At 40.8% G+C, this 18,326-nt stretch overlaps 2 protein-coding genes across 2 annotated transcripts in view; one reads left to right on the forward strand and one right to left on the reverse strand.

Moving 5' to 3' along the window:
• Window positions 1-7,725, reverse strand: part of C4H1orf131 (chromosome 4 C1orf131 homolog) — a 29,377-nt gene extending 21,652 nt beyond the window's left edge. Inside the window, exon 1 of the mRNA XM_044001995.1 lies at window positions 7,449-7,725. Within this exon, the coding sequence (XP_043857930.1) occupies window positions 7,449-7,536 (88 nt within the window). The 5' untranslated portion in view covers window positions 7,537-7,725. The remainder of the gene's footprint in view (window positions 1-7,448) is intronic.
• The window catches only part of GNPAT (glyceronephosphate O-acyltransferase), a 43,724-nt gene continuing 33,105 nt past the window's right edge, over window positions 7,708-18,326 (forward strand). Inside the window, exon 1 of the mRNA XM_044001994.1 lies at window positions 7,708-7,957. Coding sequence (XP_043857929.1) covers window positions 7,871-7,957 — 87 coding nt within the window. The 5' untranslated portion in view covers window positions 7,708-7,870. The remainder of the gene's footprint in view (window positions 7,958-18,326) is intronic.

An 18,326-nucleotide genomic window follows, 5' to 3' on the forward strand; every position in this document is an offset into this window, starting at 1 on the left:
TGGCTTTGGTTTGGAGGTTTGGGGTTCTGCAAAAGCAGTAAAAAGACATGAGGTTAGAAGCTCAGGCAAGACATTCCTCCCCATAGTGTAGAGAGTCCAAAAATAACAGAAAGTTCTAAGTTAAGAAGTAGGATAGAAAAATAAGCAAAAAACAAAACAAAACAAAAAAATCCATAGAGTTATTATGTTGACAAGAAAGCTCAAAATACAACCTCCAAAAGTAAAGAAAAAAATTTACTCAAAAACATCTATAAACAAAGCCTCAAAGAAAAATAGTTTGGACAAAGATTGAACAAGAACTCCTAGAAGAGTTAAACTTTTTAAAGGGTCTAAAAATGATTTTTAAAATGAATGAGAGTGGGGGCAGCTAGGTGGTGCAGTGGATAGAGCACCAGCCCTGGATTCAGGAGAACCTGAGTTCAAACCTGTCTCAGACACTTAACACTAGCTGGGTGACCCTGGGTAAGTCACTTAATCCTAACTGCCTCACAATCAATCAATCAATCAATCAATCAATCAATAAATGAATAAATAAATAAAAATGAGAATGGTTATGGGGGGAAAAATGGAATAGAAGTGAAATCTATGGAATAAAGAAAATAATTAACAGGTTGAAAAAATAGGAAAAAACCATATTGAAGAAAATAACTCCTTGAAAATTAAATTTAACCAAATAAAAACTAATGACTTATCTAGAAATTATAAAATAAAGTCAAAAGACTAAAAAATGAAAACAGACAGAAGAGAGATTATTTAAGAAATCACTCTACTACTTGAAAGTCATGAGCAAAAAAAGAATCTAGACATTATATACCAAGAAATTACAAAAAGAGAATTGTCCAATTCTCTAAGAACCAGAGTGAAGTAGTACCTCTAAAGGTAAGGAGAACTTGCAATATGATATTCCAGGAGGCAAAAGATCTAGACTTACAATCAGGAAAAACTTACTCAACAAAACTGATTACAATCTTACAGGGGAGAATAGACCTTTAATGAAATAATTACCAAGCATTCTTAATGAAAAGACCAGAGCTGAAAAGAAAATATGACATAAAAACAGAGGAGTCAAGAGAAGCATAAAAAGGTAAACATAAGTGAGCAAATCACAAAGGGTTACACAAAGTTAAACTTTATATTCTTATATGGGAAGATGATACATGTAACCCCTCAGAACCTTTTCATAATCAGGGGTCATAGAGGGAGTCTAAGTAGATAAGGCCTGGGGATGATTCTGTTATGTCTTCATGACTTTAAGAGAAGAATATAAAGAGGAAGAGGAATATACTAACAGAGAAAGGGAGAGGAAGAAAAGGGAAAATTATCTTACATAAATGGGGTGTATAAATAGAAGTCCATAGGGGCAGTAGGAAAAAAGTGGGTGCCACATGAATCTCATTCTCACTTGAACTGGTCAAAGGAGAAAAAAATAGAGAGTTAAGTTGTTACAGCACAACTGACACAGAAAATACTTAGCCAGGTACTCAAGGTGGAGAGAGAGAGTTTATTAGGCGAGGGCTCAAAGTGGGTTTCAATCTTCCATCAATGGGCAGTGAGTCTTGTAGCCCACCTGGTTATATACAAAAAGAGTAGGTGTGGTATAGCAGCAAGTTTATCAAACAAAGATGAAATCAGTTATTCACCAAACAAAGGATGCACAGTGGCGCTTAGTGGTTAAGGGAGGCTTGTCGTTGCAGCTGGGGTACCATCAAGGGAAGGCTAAGGGAGGCTTGGCATTGTAGCTGGGGTACCTCAAGGTCAGAGCCTGTCTGAGACAGACAAGGTCGGAAAGCAGAGATTACAGGCTGTAGCTGCAGCTTGGAACACAGCCAGGCCAGGGCCTGTTTGAGATAGCCAAGATCAGAGGCTGTGTGTGATTTTCTACATCAAGGTCCAGAAATACATCTTACCCAACAAAGGTATAGGAAGGAAAGGGAAAAGTGAAAAGAATAATAGGGAAGTAAATCAAACACACTTTTGAAGAGGTGGCAGGGGAAAAAGAGAAGGAAATGCATAAGAGAATAGGATGGAGGGAAACACATAATTAGAAATCATAATTGTGAATGTGCATGAAATGAAATGAAATCACTCCCCAAAAGGAAGAAGATAGAAGAATAGACTGGACACCAGAATCCAACAATATGTTCCTTATAATGAACACCTCTGAAACAGAAAAATACAAAATTAAAATAAGGAGCTGGAGCAGAATCTATTGTGCTTCAGCTGAAGTAAAAAGGCAGGGGAAAGGGGCAGCTAGGTGGCGCAGTGGATAGAGCACTGGCCCTGGAGTCAGGAGTACCTGAGTTCAAATCTGGCCTCAGACACTTAACACTTACTAGCTATGTGACCCTGGGCAAGTCACTTAACCCCAATTGCCTCACTAAAAAAAATTAAAACAGCAGGGGAAGCCATCATGATTTCAGACTAAGTGATAACAAAGACAGACCTAATTAAAAGAGAAAAACTCAAAACTATAGTCTGTTAAAAGGTAACATAGAAAACAAATTCTTAGCAGTACTAAATAAATATAAAAGTACCAAATGTCATAGCATCTGAATTCTTAAAGGAAAAGTTTAACAAATTGGGGGGGGGGCGGGGCAGCTGGGTGGTGCAATGGATAAAACACCCGCTCTGGATTCAGGAGGACCTGAATTCAAATCTGATCTCAGACACTTGACCCTAGTTGCGTGACCCTGTGCAAGTCACTTAACCCCAATTGTCTCATACACACATACACAATTGAAAAAAAAAATTATAGGGAGAAATACAGTAAAACTATAATAGTGAGGGACTTCAATTTTCTCCTCTCAGATGTAGATAAGTCTATTTTTTTAAATGAAGGACTAGAGTAGAATTTTAGAAAAAAAATTTTAGATCTGCTAGACTTCTGAAGAATACTGAATGGGAATAGAAAGGAATATACCTATTTTCAGATCTGTATGGCACCTTCATAAAAAAAAAAAACATGACCCTATATTAGGGCATAAAAACTTTACACAGTTTGCTCATACTATAGGCACTTTAAGGACAACATGTATGGCTCTTCCTTATATGGACAGTCCATACTGCATGTTTTGGAATTCACATTCCATCCTTTATATGGATATTCTGTTCTTTATGTCCTGGACCCTACAGAATCTTTTACACCAAGTGAAATGTTTAGAGCTTTCAACAGAATTTGTATTGTCCTGCAATGTATGGCTTCCTAACAGTGTTACCACTTGCTGTGTTGAATACATTTTATTTTAATTAGGAATTACATATTTTTTAAATCTCAGTTAAGATATTTTTATAGCATTTTATGATCCATAAGTGCCTTATAGCATTCTATTCCTAAGCCTGAATCATTAGACTTGTCTGAATTATGTCTAGTTTAGAATACCCTTTTGTGATCACTGCTTCCTTTTCTAGGTTATTAACAGACTAGCCCTTTAATAATATGTTCTACTCTGACCCTGGGAAATTTGCATAACCTCTCCATGACCCAGGCAATTCTTTTGGATTTTAAATCAGAGAAGAGTTGCTGATCTGTCCTGGGGGAAAAAGTTTCCTCAAAGGAGCTCCCTATACCTTGAAATCACAAGTCTAAAAAAAAGAAAAAAGAAAGGAAAAAGAAAAATATATGTCCCATAAATAAAGCTTACAGTTTTTAGAATTAATTTTCTTCCCCTTTGTTAGAGGTCATTTGCCCTTCTCCAGACCTTTGGCACCTCTCCCATTCTATAGGATCTTTCAAAGAACATTGACTCAAAAATTCATCTCTAACAGGACTATAATAATGAAGATTTAGTTCATTTGGTATGAACTCATCATCTGAAACAAGTAGGTTCTCTTTCTTTTCCTCTACTTTTCCTAGTCAACTCCCTATAACTATTTTCTGTTCTTTCCAGTCCCAAGATCATTTTCCTTAGCAGCGGAAACAGAAGCAACATAAAGGTTGAACAGTTTTGCCTTTCTTTAATATACATTATTGCTAGCTTTGACTAGTACAGAGAAGGCCATACATAATCTGGCTGAGACGGTCAAGTTTATATAGCACTGCGAGCTTATTAATTAACCTGAATCAGCTATTTCATTTAATTTCCCACAACAACTCTGTAAAGATTGTACAGTCATTATATTCATTTTATATAGGAGGAAACAGATTCAGAGAGGTCAAACCACCCTGAGGTCATACACATTGTTTGAGGCAGAATTTGAATCCAGGTCTTCTTGACTCCAACACCTTATTTATTATGGACTCTGCTTCTTACAGGTAAATGTATAATTATACATATATAATATACAAAAACAATGATGCAGAGGATGGTTTAAATTTTATGGACATTTGTTGTCATTTTTCAGTCATGTCCAACTCTCTGCAACCCCACTTGGGGTTTTCTTGGCAAAGATACTGGGGTAATTTTCTGTTCCCTTCTCTAGCTCGCTTGACAAATGAGGAAACTGAGGCAAATAAAGGTTAAGTGACTTGCCCAGAGTCACACAACTATTAAGTGTCTGAAGCTAGATTTGAACTCAGAAAAATGAGTCTTCCTGACTCCAGGCCAAGTACACTATTCATTGTGTCATCTCGTTACTTCATATTCATATTTATTACTACATCAATCAACTCAACATATGAAAACAAAAGGACAAGAAGTCTCTTCCAAAATAAGTTTGTGGTTTTGTTTTGATGGCTGAACCTTAGCAGACAGCTTCCCAAAATGGCAAAGTAGTGGCATTTATCTCTTATCAGGGATGGTGTTATGGTAGGGTGTTTGGAGTTGGTACAGACTAAGTATGTCGTCATGCTGATAGTTTTTATAAACTAGTTTGATCCTTCCCCAGTGTTTCTTCTTGGAGTTGTACCAAATCTTATTGCTTGTTTTCTTGCAATTCCATTAAGGAACGAAACAATTTTGCTTTTGCATCTTTGCAAGAAATCTCTTGATCCTGAAAATATGGTGGGAGGGCATAGTAAGGAGGTCACTCCTGTGCCTTCACCACCATGTTAAGATGAGCAAAAAAAGTTCTGAAATATCACACACTGGTATTCATTCTGTTATTTGTCTTTGCTTTCATCTTCTGTATGTCTTTTTAAAAAATCTTGCTCATTGCCCACACTTTGTACATTTGTATATGAACACCCGAGGTCATGTACTTTATTTTTGACATGTTCCTGAATTTTGTTTTCTATAAATTTCTGGCCTTTTCTACTTCTGAAACTTTACTGTGCATCTTTTCTTACAGGCACCTTTCTAATTCTCCCTTTTCACTTTAAAGTCTTTTTGGTCAGCTTTCTAAGACTCTTACGAAATACATTTCTACTAGCCCTTGTTAGGTGTCCTTCATCCCTCTGGGCCTATCATTCCTCTATTTTAAGACATAATCCGGAAATTCAAATACCATTCTTTTTTTTTTTTTTTGCGGGGCAATGGGGGTTAAGTGACTTGCCCAGGGTCACAAAGCTTATAAGTATCAAGTGTCTGAGGCCAGATTTGAACTCACGTCCTCCAGAATCCAGGGCTGGTGCTTTATCCACTGTGCTACCTAGCTGCCCCTCCCCCCAATACCATTCTGAGACACCACTGCTTCCCTTTTCTGCTTGCATGATGGACTAAAGCTGACAGTGGCATCCCAAAAGAATTCTTTTTGCTCAAAAAACCTCTCTTGCATTATGAGATAGAAGATATACCATCTTCTCACTCCTGATCTTCTACATTTAAAAATTCAACAATTAAACTAAACCTGAGGCAGAAGTAAACACTTTAATGCCCTATTTTCCCTAAATTACAATCATGTTCTTAGTACAACCTGAATAAATGTGTCAGTCACCCAAGGACCTCACTCTTCCCCACCACATAATTAGAAGTTTCTCTAGATTTATTGGCCTCTAGATTTACCTAGCATTCATTTATTTAAAACACCAAATTCCCTGATCATTCAGAACTCCTACTGCCTAACTCTCCAAAGTCCAGCTCATTCAGTTCCCATCTGATATTATAAACATGTATAATATTATATCACTTCTTCCATTAGACTTTAATTTTCTCAAAATTCTTTAATCTCGTCTTCTGCTTTATTTGTAACTGTACCCTTCTCCACCCCCCCCCCCTTCCCCGGGACAGTGCTTTCCTTTTAAAGGTATTCAATAAATACTATTGACTAGTTTTATATTAAGGTAGCCTAGAAGTCCAGTCTACCCAGTCTCAAACCAAACAATATTTCCAATGTTATAACTAGTTTGAAAATGTGTTTGCATGGATGTACATACAAGGACTCCCGGTAAAACTTATTGTCTGTCATAGGTGCAAAAGGAATTTTTCCCCTCCCTAGATCTTCCCCCCTCTCCTCCGTCATTGGCTAAAGGGGTGTGGTGCTACCTTCCGTGGGAGAAGTGCCAGATAGGAAATTATATTCCAACCATTAATAACATGCTTTTGGTCCACTGAGATTAAGGAAGACCTTCGTTTATCTTGGCTAGGAACTCAAGAGCCAGTGTAAAGTTTTGTTTAGGAAGGTCTTAGTTTGTTCTGTACAGGCTCTCCAGAGGTAGTTCGGTCCAGGCTCTCTGGAGAAAGCTCTGGGTACAGACATACTTCTCAGCCTTGGGTTCCCCCAATCCTGCAAAGATCTACTCTTCTTCTAGAGCAAGGTAGTTGAATTACGCAGGGCTACAGACAGAACAAACAAGAGAAAGCCTCGTAACCTGGACCAAGCAGGTTTTAAGTGGTCCATTATTTTTGGAACGGCAGAGAAAGGTATGGAGAAGACTGTGAACCTGGCAACTGCATCCCCAATTACCCCGGTGCCCAAAATGCCCAAGAGACAGCAGGAATCACACAGAGAACAGGTTGGTACCAAGTCAATGGATCAACAGAAATGGAAGGAGATGCCGGGTGGGTGGGAGCTTTTCCTTGGAAAAGTAAAACTCACTACTTCTCAGTCAGGGAGTGGGGAAAGGGTAGAGGCAGAGGATCGGAGAGGGGGGTAGAGAGGGTCGGGGTGTACTTTCCTAGGAGAAGTAAAATCCACTACTACTCAATGCGGGGGTGAGCCGGATAGGTGTCAGGAAGTTGGAAGCGGGGGCTTTCCAGGGAAAAGTAAAACCTACAACTACCTAGTGGAGGGGGAGTAAGGGTGGTATCAGGTGGCCGTCCTCCAGTCTCTAGGCTAGTACGTGGGAAAGTACGCCAAGCACCTCGGCAGGCTTAAAATAGCGCACGCTCCCGGCCTTGCCGGGGGATAAAGAGAGGCTCTGGGCGGTGCGGAAGGATCAATGGGCGCTCACTAAATCACTCCTGCCTGGGCTCAGCTCTACACGTGGGGCTGAAGGAGCTGCCACTGGCGAAAATGAGCTGGTCCCCCACTCCTCCAGAAAGAACGCGTGTAAGACATCCCACCGCATCCCCCACCCTCCAAGCAATAGCTTCTTCCCCCACGTGGGCGCCGGTCCCGCTCCTCGCACTCACCGAAGTCATAGAGGTTGTGCAGCAAGGTGTCCAAGAGACTCTCAGGACTGGAAGAGTCATCCGGTCCCGGCTTCTCTTCTTCGGCCATTATGCGGTGTGAGGCGAGGGGAGAAAAAGGGAGGGGGGGGGGGGCGCAGAACTACCTTTCGGAGTTGTGACCCAAACGTTTCAGTTCTCAGCAATTAACAAAAGGACCCGGCCAACTTCCGCGTTTCCGGGGCCGGGCCTGGACACGCGCTTTGGCTCAGTGCGGCTTCCGTCCGGGCCAAGATGGCGGCGCCCGGGGCCTCTAGGAGCGTCCGCCGCGGGTGCCGCCGCCCCAGGCGAGGTCGGGCCGCTGAACGCGGGTCAGCAGCTGTCAGCGCCACCCTTCCTGCTTAGCTGGGAAGCTCCGGCGTCTCCCGGAGAGCGGCAGCGGGATCATGGCAGCGGCTCGATCATCCGAATGTTTTGTCGCCGTCGCTTCCACCTCTACCTCCACGGTCGCCGCCCCCACACCCCTCTATTCGGTAGGCTCCATGGCCGGGGCGGGGAATGGGGCCGGCTGAGAGGTCAAGCCCTCGCCCAGGCGCTGGGCTCCGCAGCCCGGCCCCAGCCAGGAGAGGGGTGCGGACCCGGTCGGAGTCATGGTGGGAGGGGGACTGGTTTCCTAGGAGACAGATCTGAGGGAGGTGGTCTCAACCTCCGATCCTCCATCCCCCACGGACCAAGCCCAGAGTCTCTTCCGCTCTTCTCTCTCATTCCTTGTTAACAACTTCCCCCGCGTTGAAGGCGTGGGGAAGGGAGTGACCTCGACCCAGAGAAAGAACTTTCTCCGACCCTTCCCTGGGCGAGGCGGACTTACATTCCTCTGGACTGGGCGGGATGACTCTGGGAGCCGCGTGGGGACAGAGCGAGGGACGAGGGTGGGCAGTTGTGTTAACAGCCCCCGGGTCTTAGTGGTTTGTGTCGGATGTGGGGGAAAGAAAGCGCGCCCCTCCCCGTCTGATCTGTCCCCGGGTTGTAGCCGTCCAGTCCTTCACGACTCGTTTTTCTTTTTCCTCAAATGAAATTCTTTCCGACCAACAAATCATCGGGTTTGGGGTGGGATTGTGATTTAGAGGATTTGTTTGGCCTTCACTATATTCTAGGGCTTAGAACTCTTTCTAGACGTTTTCTTTGCCTGCTGTTGTCTTTTGACAGTTTGCAGTGTTTGTTTCAAGAGTAATGGGCAGGAACAGCTGACACCATTGACTTTTTTTCTTTCTTTCTAAATATCTTATAGCCTACAAGCAGCTCCATTCTTCTCTCCCCAGTTCCCTCCCAATCCCTTTTCTCCTGGTTTATCAGGATTGTTTGCTTTAGCTCTTCCTGAAAAGGAAGTGTTGCTCTCTTAAAACTTAACTACAAGAACTCAAGAGGTAGCGAGCAGTCCTGTCTCCCAGATTGCATAATCACGAAATTAGAAGCATGTTGAAACTGTCGGTTTTTTTATCCAGTGTTTTAATTTTTAAGCACTTCTGGAGGAAGCCAAAAATTCGCATAAGAAGCATGTGAATACCGACTTCTGACTTAGAAATTAATTTAAAAGTACAAAAAAGAAAACAAGTGTGTAGACGGTATAAAAAATTTTGTTTCGAACGAGATTATTGTTATCTTCTAATATTGGAGTTTCCATATAATATCCATTGTACTGGATATATTCTTAGCTTGTAGCTTTTAATATGTGAAAAACAACGAGGGAAAATTATTATGTATGTCCTTTTCAACATCAGTTAAATAGGATTTCAGGTTCGTGGTCGACTGCAATTGCCATCCAACATTTGGCCCATTCTCCAACATCTGATTTAATGTTATAACTTCACTCTTTCCAATATGCTTAACTCCTTTGATTCCTTCTCTGCTAATTCTTTTCCCCCTTCACTTATATCTTATTTTCCCCAACTCAGTTTCTTTAGTTCAAAAACAGTCATCCATATCTATGAAGAGACAGCGGATTCCTGGTAGTTTAGACTCCTTTCAGGTCTGCTTTTTCTGTCATCGACCCTTATTTAGTAGCTATTTGAACTGCAAAGGTATTCATTTCTTTGTTTCAACCTTCTCTGTACCTTCCTGTATTTTGATACTGTTTTTTTTAAACACTTTTTTTGTTTGTTTGTTTTGTTTTGTTTTGTTTTCGGGGCAATTAGCGTTAAGTGACTTGCCCAGGGTCACACAGCTAGTATGAGTGTCTGAGGCTGAATTTGAACTCAGGTCCTCCTGAATCCAAGGCCAGTGCTTTATCCACTGCATCACCTAGCTGCCCCCTTAAACACTTTTTAATATAAAAGAATGACAGCTGCAACTCTTTCCTTTTCTAATTCTTTACAATTCCACATATTTCTTGTCAAGTTCAGGCTTGTCTAATTTCTCTAATTTCCTCTGTGCTCCAGAACCTCCTATCCAACCAGAAAATGATCATTTATGAGGAGTCACTTAATATATCATAGAATTGGGGCAGCTAGGTGGCACAGTGGATAAAGCACCAGCCCTGGATTCAGGAGGACCTGGGTTCAAATCTGACCTCAGACACTTGACACTTACTAACTGTGACCCTGGGCAAGTCACTTAACCCTCATTGCCCCCCCCAAAAACCCAACCAAACAAAAAATATATATCATAGAATTTTTATCTCTGTACATATATATGTATATGTGTTATAAATATATGTAGATACATGTGTGATGCTTTTTTAAATTTAAATTTTAAAATTATTGAACACCTATCATGTGATAAATTAGGTATTATCTGATCAAAAAAAAAGATATAACCAACCCTGCCATTTAAGGATGTATAAACCAAGTTGGAAGGTTGTATTTATACTTAAAGTTATTGGAAGCCTATGTAATCAAGTTGTAGATCCACAAAGGAGTTCAAAGAATCAGAAAAGGGAGACATGAATGTGGTCCTCATAGATGGGGAAGGGCTTCACGGAGAAAAGGTACATGCTTTGGACTTGATGGAGGCAGCCTGGTATGATGGAAAGAGAACAGGACTTAGGGACAGGAAATCCGGGTTTGACTCAGTCCTGCTTACTAGCTTTATGACCATAAGCAAGCTGATAAAATGGTTCTTCTTCCTTATCTATAAATTGGGGATAATAATAGTTGATAATAATGGGGATAATAATAGTTGTACTACATAAAAGTGTTTTGAAGAAAATGCTTCATAAATAATAAAGTGCAATATAGAAGTGTTATTGCTAATAATAGTTATTGAATAACTACTTTGTTAGATACTGTGGAATGAATGAATGTCAGTCAATGAAAAGAATGAAAAGCATTTATTAAGTATTTTGTGTCAAGCACTGTACTACTAAGTACTGGGTCACACAAAAACAGTTTGACATAGTCCCTGCCCTTGAAGCAGACATGATCATAATAATATAATGTCCCACCTCTGCTTCTTACTTAAGCTATGTGACCTTGGAGCTGTCCTTTAGCCTCCTGTTTCCTCATTTGGAAAATGAAGGGTGATGAAAATGAAGATAATCTCTAAGGTCCCTTTCAGCTCTAAACCTCCTATTAAAGTTTTGTCTTTTTAATGAACAGAATCTTTTTATTTCTCCCTCGCCCTCCAGCCCACTGGAGGAAAAAAAAGGAAAAAGAACAACAAATTTCCTGTGATAAACATGCATAGTCAAGCAAAACAAATTCCCCCTATTGACCATGGTCAAAACAATGTTTCATTCTGCTTTCTGAATTCTGTCACCTCTGTCAGAAGGTGGATAACATGCTTCATCATGGTCATTGTGTTGATCATAGTTCTTACTGCTTTCGAAGTTGTTTTTATTTACAGCATTGTTATTGTATAATTGTTCTTCCAGTTCTGCTCATTCATCAGTTTATAAAAGTCTTCAATTGTTTATTTTATAATATTGATGTTATAGTATAAATTGTTCTCTGGTTCTTCTTATTCCACTCTACATCAGTTCATACAAGCCTTTCCATATCTCTTTGAAATTGTTTCCTCATTTCTTGCAGTACAATAGTTATTGCATTAGATTCTTAGACCACATTTTGTTCAGCCCTCCCCTGATTGATGAGCATCCCCTTAGTTTCTTGGTTTTTGCTACCACAAAAAGAGTTGCAATAAATATTTTCATAAACATAAGGCCTGTTCTCCTGTTTTTGAAATAAAGATAAAAGATACCAGTCTTTTTGGTAAGGGGAGGGGATGCTAATCCATTGCACTTCATCAACTACCTGGTCTTCACTGCCCCTCAGAAAGGGAAGAAATATCATGTCAAGCATTGGACTCCTCTCTTCTGGGATAAAGGAGAAAGACCATTCTATCAAGTATGATGAAATCAGCTCCAATTCACAGGTCTTCAGATCATCTCCCGACTTGTCATGCCCCTGCATGGGTACTTCCCTCTCCCTTTTCAGCTTCTTTTTTTTGGTGTTGTCTTTCCCTATTAGAGTGAAGGCAGGGGCTGTCATTCCTTTTTTCTTATCCCTGGAGCTTAGCACAGTCTGTGGAACATAGTAGGTACTTAAGAAATGTTTATGGACTGTGTCTCTAACTCCTAGTACTCTAGCTCCACTCACAGCTCTTTAACCTACTTTGTTTCCCATAACTTAACTTCTCCCCTCCACCTAAGCCACATATAAAAATGGTCATACTCTTGATTTTGCCACTACCCACAAGCTCACCCCATCTATGTTCATGAATTCTGAAATTTCCCCATTTGATCGCTGTCCATTGTCATTCAACCTTTCTCTCTGACCTGAAATCCCAAAACCTATTCTTTGTCCTAACCATGGTCAATTTCTTGATCCCTCAGTGCTCTCCCAGGCCATTACCCCTGTACTAGCTACACTCTCCTTTTTCCATCTTGACCCTTTCTTGAACCAGTTCAGCTCTACACTGTTCTCCTCTATCTGCTGCCTATACATAGGGGAAGTGGGGATGAACAAAGCTGCTAAACAAAGTTGGAGAAAATCACTAAGCTGACATGGTCCACTATAAATTTATATTTACATAAACTCAACTCCTTCTGTCTCATTTGCTGTATCTTCATCCAAGTCATACTTCCTAACCACAAGGCTGTGTCCTGAGCCCTCTTCTCTTCTCCCTCTATAATCTTCCACTTGATCACATTAGCTCCCATGGATTCAGTGGTCAGCTCTATGTGATGATTTTCAAGTCTACTTATACAGCCCTATTTTCTCTGTGGACTTCTAGTCTAGCATCTTCAGCTGTTTACTAGATGTCCTGTATTTGAACTGGATGCCCTTAAACTCAACCTGTCCAAACTGAACTCATCTTTCCCTTCAAACCCTCCCTGCTTCCAGACTTCCCTAGTACTTATCCCCTATTCTCTTAGTCCCCCAGGCTTATTCCATTCCTCAGCTTCTCTCACCTTCCCTTCCATTCCCTAACCCCATCTCCCATCTCCTATTTGCTGCAAACATTTGTTGAATTTACCTTTGTGACATCTCTTGCATATTCCCCATTTGCTGCTCTGATACTATTACTTCCTTCATGCCAGGCAGAAATCTTGCTTGCAGCAATAGCTTGCTGGTTGATCTGCCTGCCAGCCACAAGTCTCTCCCCCATTCCAGTCCATCTTCTGCTTAGTGGTCAGTGATTTTCCTAAAGCATAGGTTTGACAACCACTAAATAAACTCCAGTGACTCCCTGTCACCTCCAGGATCAAATAGAAAACCTTCTGATTGACATTTAAAGCTCTAGTCTTTTTATACCTCATACCTTTTTTATTGGGTGACATTGGTTTCCTTGTTGTTCCTCACATAAAGTACTCCATCCTCCCCAACTCTTTCTTCATCTGTGCCCCCTGACTTTCCTGGTTACCTTCGTTGGTTACCTACCTGAAATCCTATCTTCTAAAAGAAGTCTGTCTGAATCCCTCTTCATTCTCGTGCTTTCTCTCTGTTGTTTCCTATTTATCCTGTCCATAGCTCATTCATACATAGCTATTTGCCAGTTGTTTTCAGACCATGTACCTTTCTTGGTGTCCTTAGCCATTGGCTCATAGGAAGTGCTTAATTTTCTAACTCTTTGATTTCCTTTGGGATAGTCCCTGCAATGGTCCAACTGGGCCAAAGGATATGAACTACTTTGTAACTCGGTACATAATTCCAAATTGCTTTCTAGAATAGGTGTACCCATTCAAAAGTATATCAATAGAGCATCAATATGCCTATTTTTCTACAGCCTCTCCAACATTCATAATTTTTCCTTTTTTGTCATCTTTGCTAATCTCTTGGTTGTGAGGTGGAACTTCAGAATTACTTTAATTTGCATTTCATCTAGTTATTAATAATTTGGAATATTTTTCACATAATTATAGGTAGCTTGAGTTTCTTCTCTTAAGAATTCTCTATTCATATCCTTAGATCATTTGTCAATTGAGAATGATCCTTATAGACTTGAATTGCTTCCTCATATCTTGGAAATGAGACCTTTTTTTTTTTTTTAGAGAAACTCACTGCAAAGACTTTCCCCCCATTTGTTTGCTTTTTAATCTTACCTTCATTGAATTTGTGCACAAACTTTTAAATTTTATGTAAGCAGAATTACCCATTTTATCTTCTTGGATCATCTTCCTCTTGTTTGGTTATGAACTTTTCCTCAATCCATCGATCTGAAAGAAGGTGGGATGAGTAGGATGGTATCACACTACATTGTGTTTATTTTATATTCCGTATATACTTACACATGTATATGTTGCCTGACCAGGTAGAATTTAAGCTTCTTGAACACAGGGCTTGTTTCATTTTTTCATCTTTATGACCCCATTGCCTGGCACATAGTATTTAGTAAATGTTTATTTATCAATCAGAGGCCTTAAATATTAACTAAGGGGTGTGGAATTGCTTTTATGAACACTTTCTGTTGAACTTAATGAAGACTTTTGAGGGGCAAGTGACATAAAGGAAAGTGGGGTTTTAAGTTGGCTCTGCAGCAACCAGGCAGATTTATTAAAGGGGAGGGAGATTAGCCAGATAATCCTAGAAGATAATTGCAGTATTTAAGATAATTGGGTATTTATTCTCCTATTTGGTAGACTCTTAGCTTGGTGTGAATAAATATATTTGTGAAGTCCATAAAGGGAATATTTTAACCCTTTAGAGAGTCTGATTAGAATTTGGTTACCCCAGCTGATAATGAAGGCTAAGTAAAGGCTCAGTGTTTGCTGAGAGGGGTTACAGAAGCAGCATAAACCAGTGACCTCTCCACCAGTTCCTTATAAGAGTAATAAGGAAGAGGTGATAATGAAGGGCTGTAATAGTTAGAGAAGGCTTTATGGAGGAGACAGGCAAAGAGTGGCAGGAAAACCATTCCAGTAAGTATGGGCCAAAGCATTAGAATTAGGGCATAGTTTGTCAGCCAGTGACAGATCAGCCAAACTGGAGAATAAAATTACTTAGATATTTCAGTGATCTAATCAATGTGGTACTTGAACTGCTTCTTGAAGAAAAATTGGGGATTCTGTGAAAAGGAAGGGATCCAACAATGCATATCATAATCTGCCATGATTTATTGTGTCATTTTTTGAGTCTGTATCCTCCCATAAATTTGAATGGGGTATGGGGGTAGGAGTGGGAGGGACTGAGTTCACTTGGGTGAAGAGGGGTGAGGGTGGGACTACTTAGTGGGCTGAAAAGGCCTTCTCCTGTTCTCTTATCAAGAAATGATAGCTTGTTCTTTTTTGATACTGTTGTCAACTCCCTCCTCCTAGACACTGTAACTCTGGACTTTTCATGATAGTGCTCTCTTGATTGGGTCTCCTTTGATATCTCTGACTGTTCTCAGTTTCCTTTGCTACATCATTATCCATATAATCTACTCAAATTGTAGGTATATCTCAAGGCTCTGTTCTGGACCCTCTACTTTCTCCACATTCTCTTAGTAATTTCATCAGCTTACATGGATTTAATTATCACTATTCAAATGACTCACATCCATATACATCCACCTGCAGCTCCTTCTTGAGCTCTTCTTATATTCCTAATGAGCATTTCATACTGGAGATCCCAGAGCTAACTCAAATTCAACACATCATAAACAGAATTCTTTATCTTTACCCCAAAACTCTCCCCTCTACTGAACTTCCCTATTTTTATTAAGGGTACCACCATTTTCTGACTTACCGGCCCTTTCCCAACATATGCAGTCAGTTGCCAAATCTTGACATTTATACCCCTACAAACACCTCTTACATCCATCCAACCCCTCCTCTCTCCTCCCATAGCCACCACCTAAATTCAGGTAACCTTATCACCTCTTTCCTGGACTATTTCAAGGGTCTCCTTATTATCTCCCTGCCATAAGTCTCTCCCTCACCCCTGTCCCCAACTCCAGCCTCTGTTTACACAGCTGACTGAGTGATCTTCCTTAAGTACAGACCTGCTCATGTCACTACTCTACGCAAATTCTAGTGGCTCCATATTGCCTCAGCAATAAAATATGAATTCTCATGAGGCTTTTACAACTTGGCACTAATCAGCCTTTCCAGCGCCATTATGTGTTACTCCCTTCCCTCAATTGATGGCTCAGCCAAACTGTACTTCTCATACTTTCGCACTCGTGTCACTCTTCCATCTCTGCACCTTTGTATTGACCAACACCCATACCTGGCATACATGCTCTCTTCATTTCCACCTCATAGAATCTCTAACCTCAAGAAATAACACAAACACTGCCTTCTATAGCCAACTGCTACTGCTTCCCTTACTATCCTCGAACCTGCCTTCCATCTCCCTCTGTGTGCATCCCCTCAGGGAAGGCTGCAAGGGGTCTGGCTGACTGACTGCTGTCTGCCTCTGTCCAACTTCCACCTGCAGGAAACTTAGTCATTTGAGGTTGCACTGCTTGTTGTTGTTGTTGTTGTTGTTGTTGTTGGCGGCGGCGGCTCATGTCTGACTCCTATTGGACTCTTTGTGACCCCATTTGGGGTTTTCTTGGCAAAGATACTGGAGTATTTTGCTATTTCTTCCTTCAGTTCATTTACAGATGAGGAAACTGAAGCAAACAGGGTTAAGTGACTTGCCCAAGGTCACACAGTGTCTGAGGCCCAATTTGAACTGAGGAAAATGAGTATTCTGGACTCCAGGCCTAGTACTCTATCCACTGGGCCACCTAGCAGCTCTATAGGAAAGATTTCTACCTTCTTCTGCTTCACCAGCCTTATCTGTAGCCTCAGGAGGGGCTGCACTACTGGAATGTCTCTGACCGACTCTTCAACTTTGCCCTAAGAAGTTCATTATAAAGATAACTTCTTCATCCTGTAAGAAGATCTCATCAGTCTTCGTACTAGACCTCATCACTTCTCTCCACCTCTTTTATTGGAGGGTGGGGCTAAGAACTCCAAACCACCATCGAAAGAGAGACCCTAGCTGAGAACACCATCTCATTTCTCACCTGGCTGCACTACTTCTTGGGATTTCTCCACTGGGTGCCTGCTTTCCTTGCCTCACCCTGATTTTTAGCTTCCTTTTGTTTTTTGTCTTTTTGTCTTATATTGTAAGCTCCTTCTAGGCAGGGACTATGCTTTTTTTCTTATTTGTAGCCCCAGAGCTTAGCACAGTGCCTAGCACAAAATAGACACTTAATAAATATTTGTTGATTATTGAAGAGGAGCAAGACCTTGCTCCAACCAAGACTTCCATCTCCTATTGTGGGTTTCCACCTGGAGAAAGGTGGCATGGGGCCAAGTGACTTCCATCTGCCCCAAACACAACTTGTCCCTGTCCATAAGAATTTTACTTCTAGATGCCTGCCAAATTTCCTTCCTAAGAAGTGAATAGCCTCCCTGCAAAGAAGAGCAACTTTCTCTTTAAAGGTCTTTCATCTAATTAACCTGTCCCTGGAGGGAAGAAGAAAAGAGTGGGTGGAAAGCAGGCTTTCTATCTCCTGCTCCACTGTCTCTTGCCTTATCACCAGCCTTTGGAAGGAAAAGGAGTAGCAAAACAGGGCCTCTGATCTGACCATCTGACTATGCCCTTCCATCTCATGCTGCTCTCCTGCCTGATCTCCAGCCTCCTCTGAGGTGAGGAATAGCACCTTCCAATCAGCAATGATCATTTTCACACATAGTAATACCCTACTCATTCCAGAGATTCTGAACCCTTTTTTAGCTTATCATCCAAATTCCATTCCCCTTCCTCTAACAACTCTTCCTTATTCCTTTCCCCCTCAAACTTCCCACCCGAAAGCCCCAACCAAAGGCCACCCACCATTTCCATAGTCATTGTATTAGGAAACTTTTATAGAGGAATATGAAATAAGTCTGGAAAAACAGGTTGGGACGAGATTGTGGGGTACTCTTGCATTCTGGGCTAAGGAGTTTGGCCTCAATCTGCAATCCCAGTGCTCAGGAAATAGTTATTTCTTATATGTAGCATTTTCATTTAGTTGCTTGCTGAGCAAAATATTAGGGCTAGACATCTGTTGAATCATCTGCCTTTTTCTCCCCTAGATATTTTCTTACAGATTTGCTTCACAGTATATAATAATTGAAGCATCAAATAGGTATGTTACTAGAGAGTATCCCTCTTCTTTCATCTTGGTTTTGGCAGTGCTCTATGGCGGATAACCTTAGTTGTTGAAGGCTGATTGGGCAAGTGAGGTATAAATGCTTTAATTCAAGAGAAAACAGAAATAGGAAGAAAAGTTGGTATTCTAGAATCAGAAAATTCGAAAGGACCTCAGAGAGCATCCAGTCCAACTTTGAAGATAAAAAAGTTGAGGCCAAGAAAATTTAAATGACTTAATCATGGTTACACAGGTAGCAAGTAACATACCAAAGTCTTTTTTTTTTAACCAAAGTTTAGCTTAATTAGAACCATTGTCTTCTCAGCTTATTTGGTACCAAAGTTCCAGTTTTTGGCA

This window comes from Dromiciops gliroides, chromosome 4 (assembly GCF_019393635.1).
Source record: "Dromiciops gliroides isolate mDroGli1 chromosome 4, mDroGli1.pri, whole genome shotgun sequence".
Taxonomy (NCBI): Eukaryota; Metazoa; Chordata; class Mammalia; order Microbiotheria; family Microbiotheriidae; genus Dromiciops; species Dromiciops gliroides.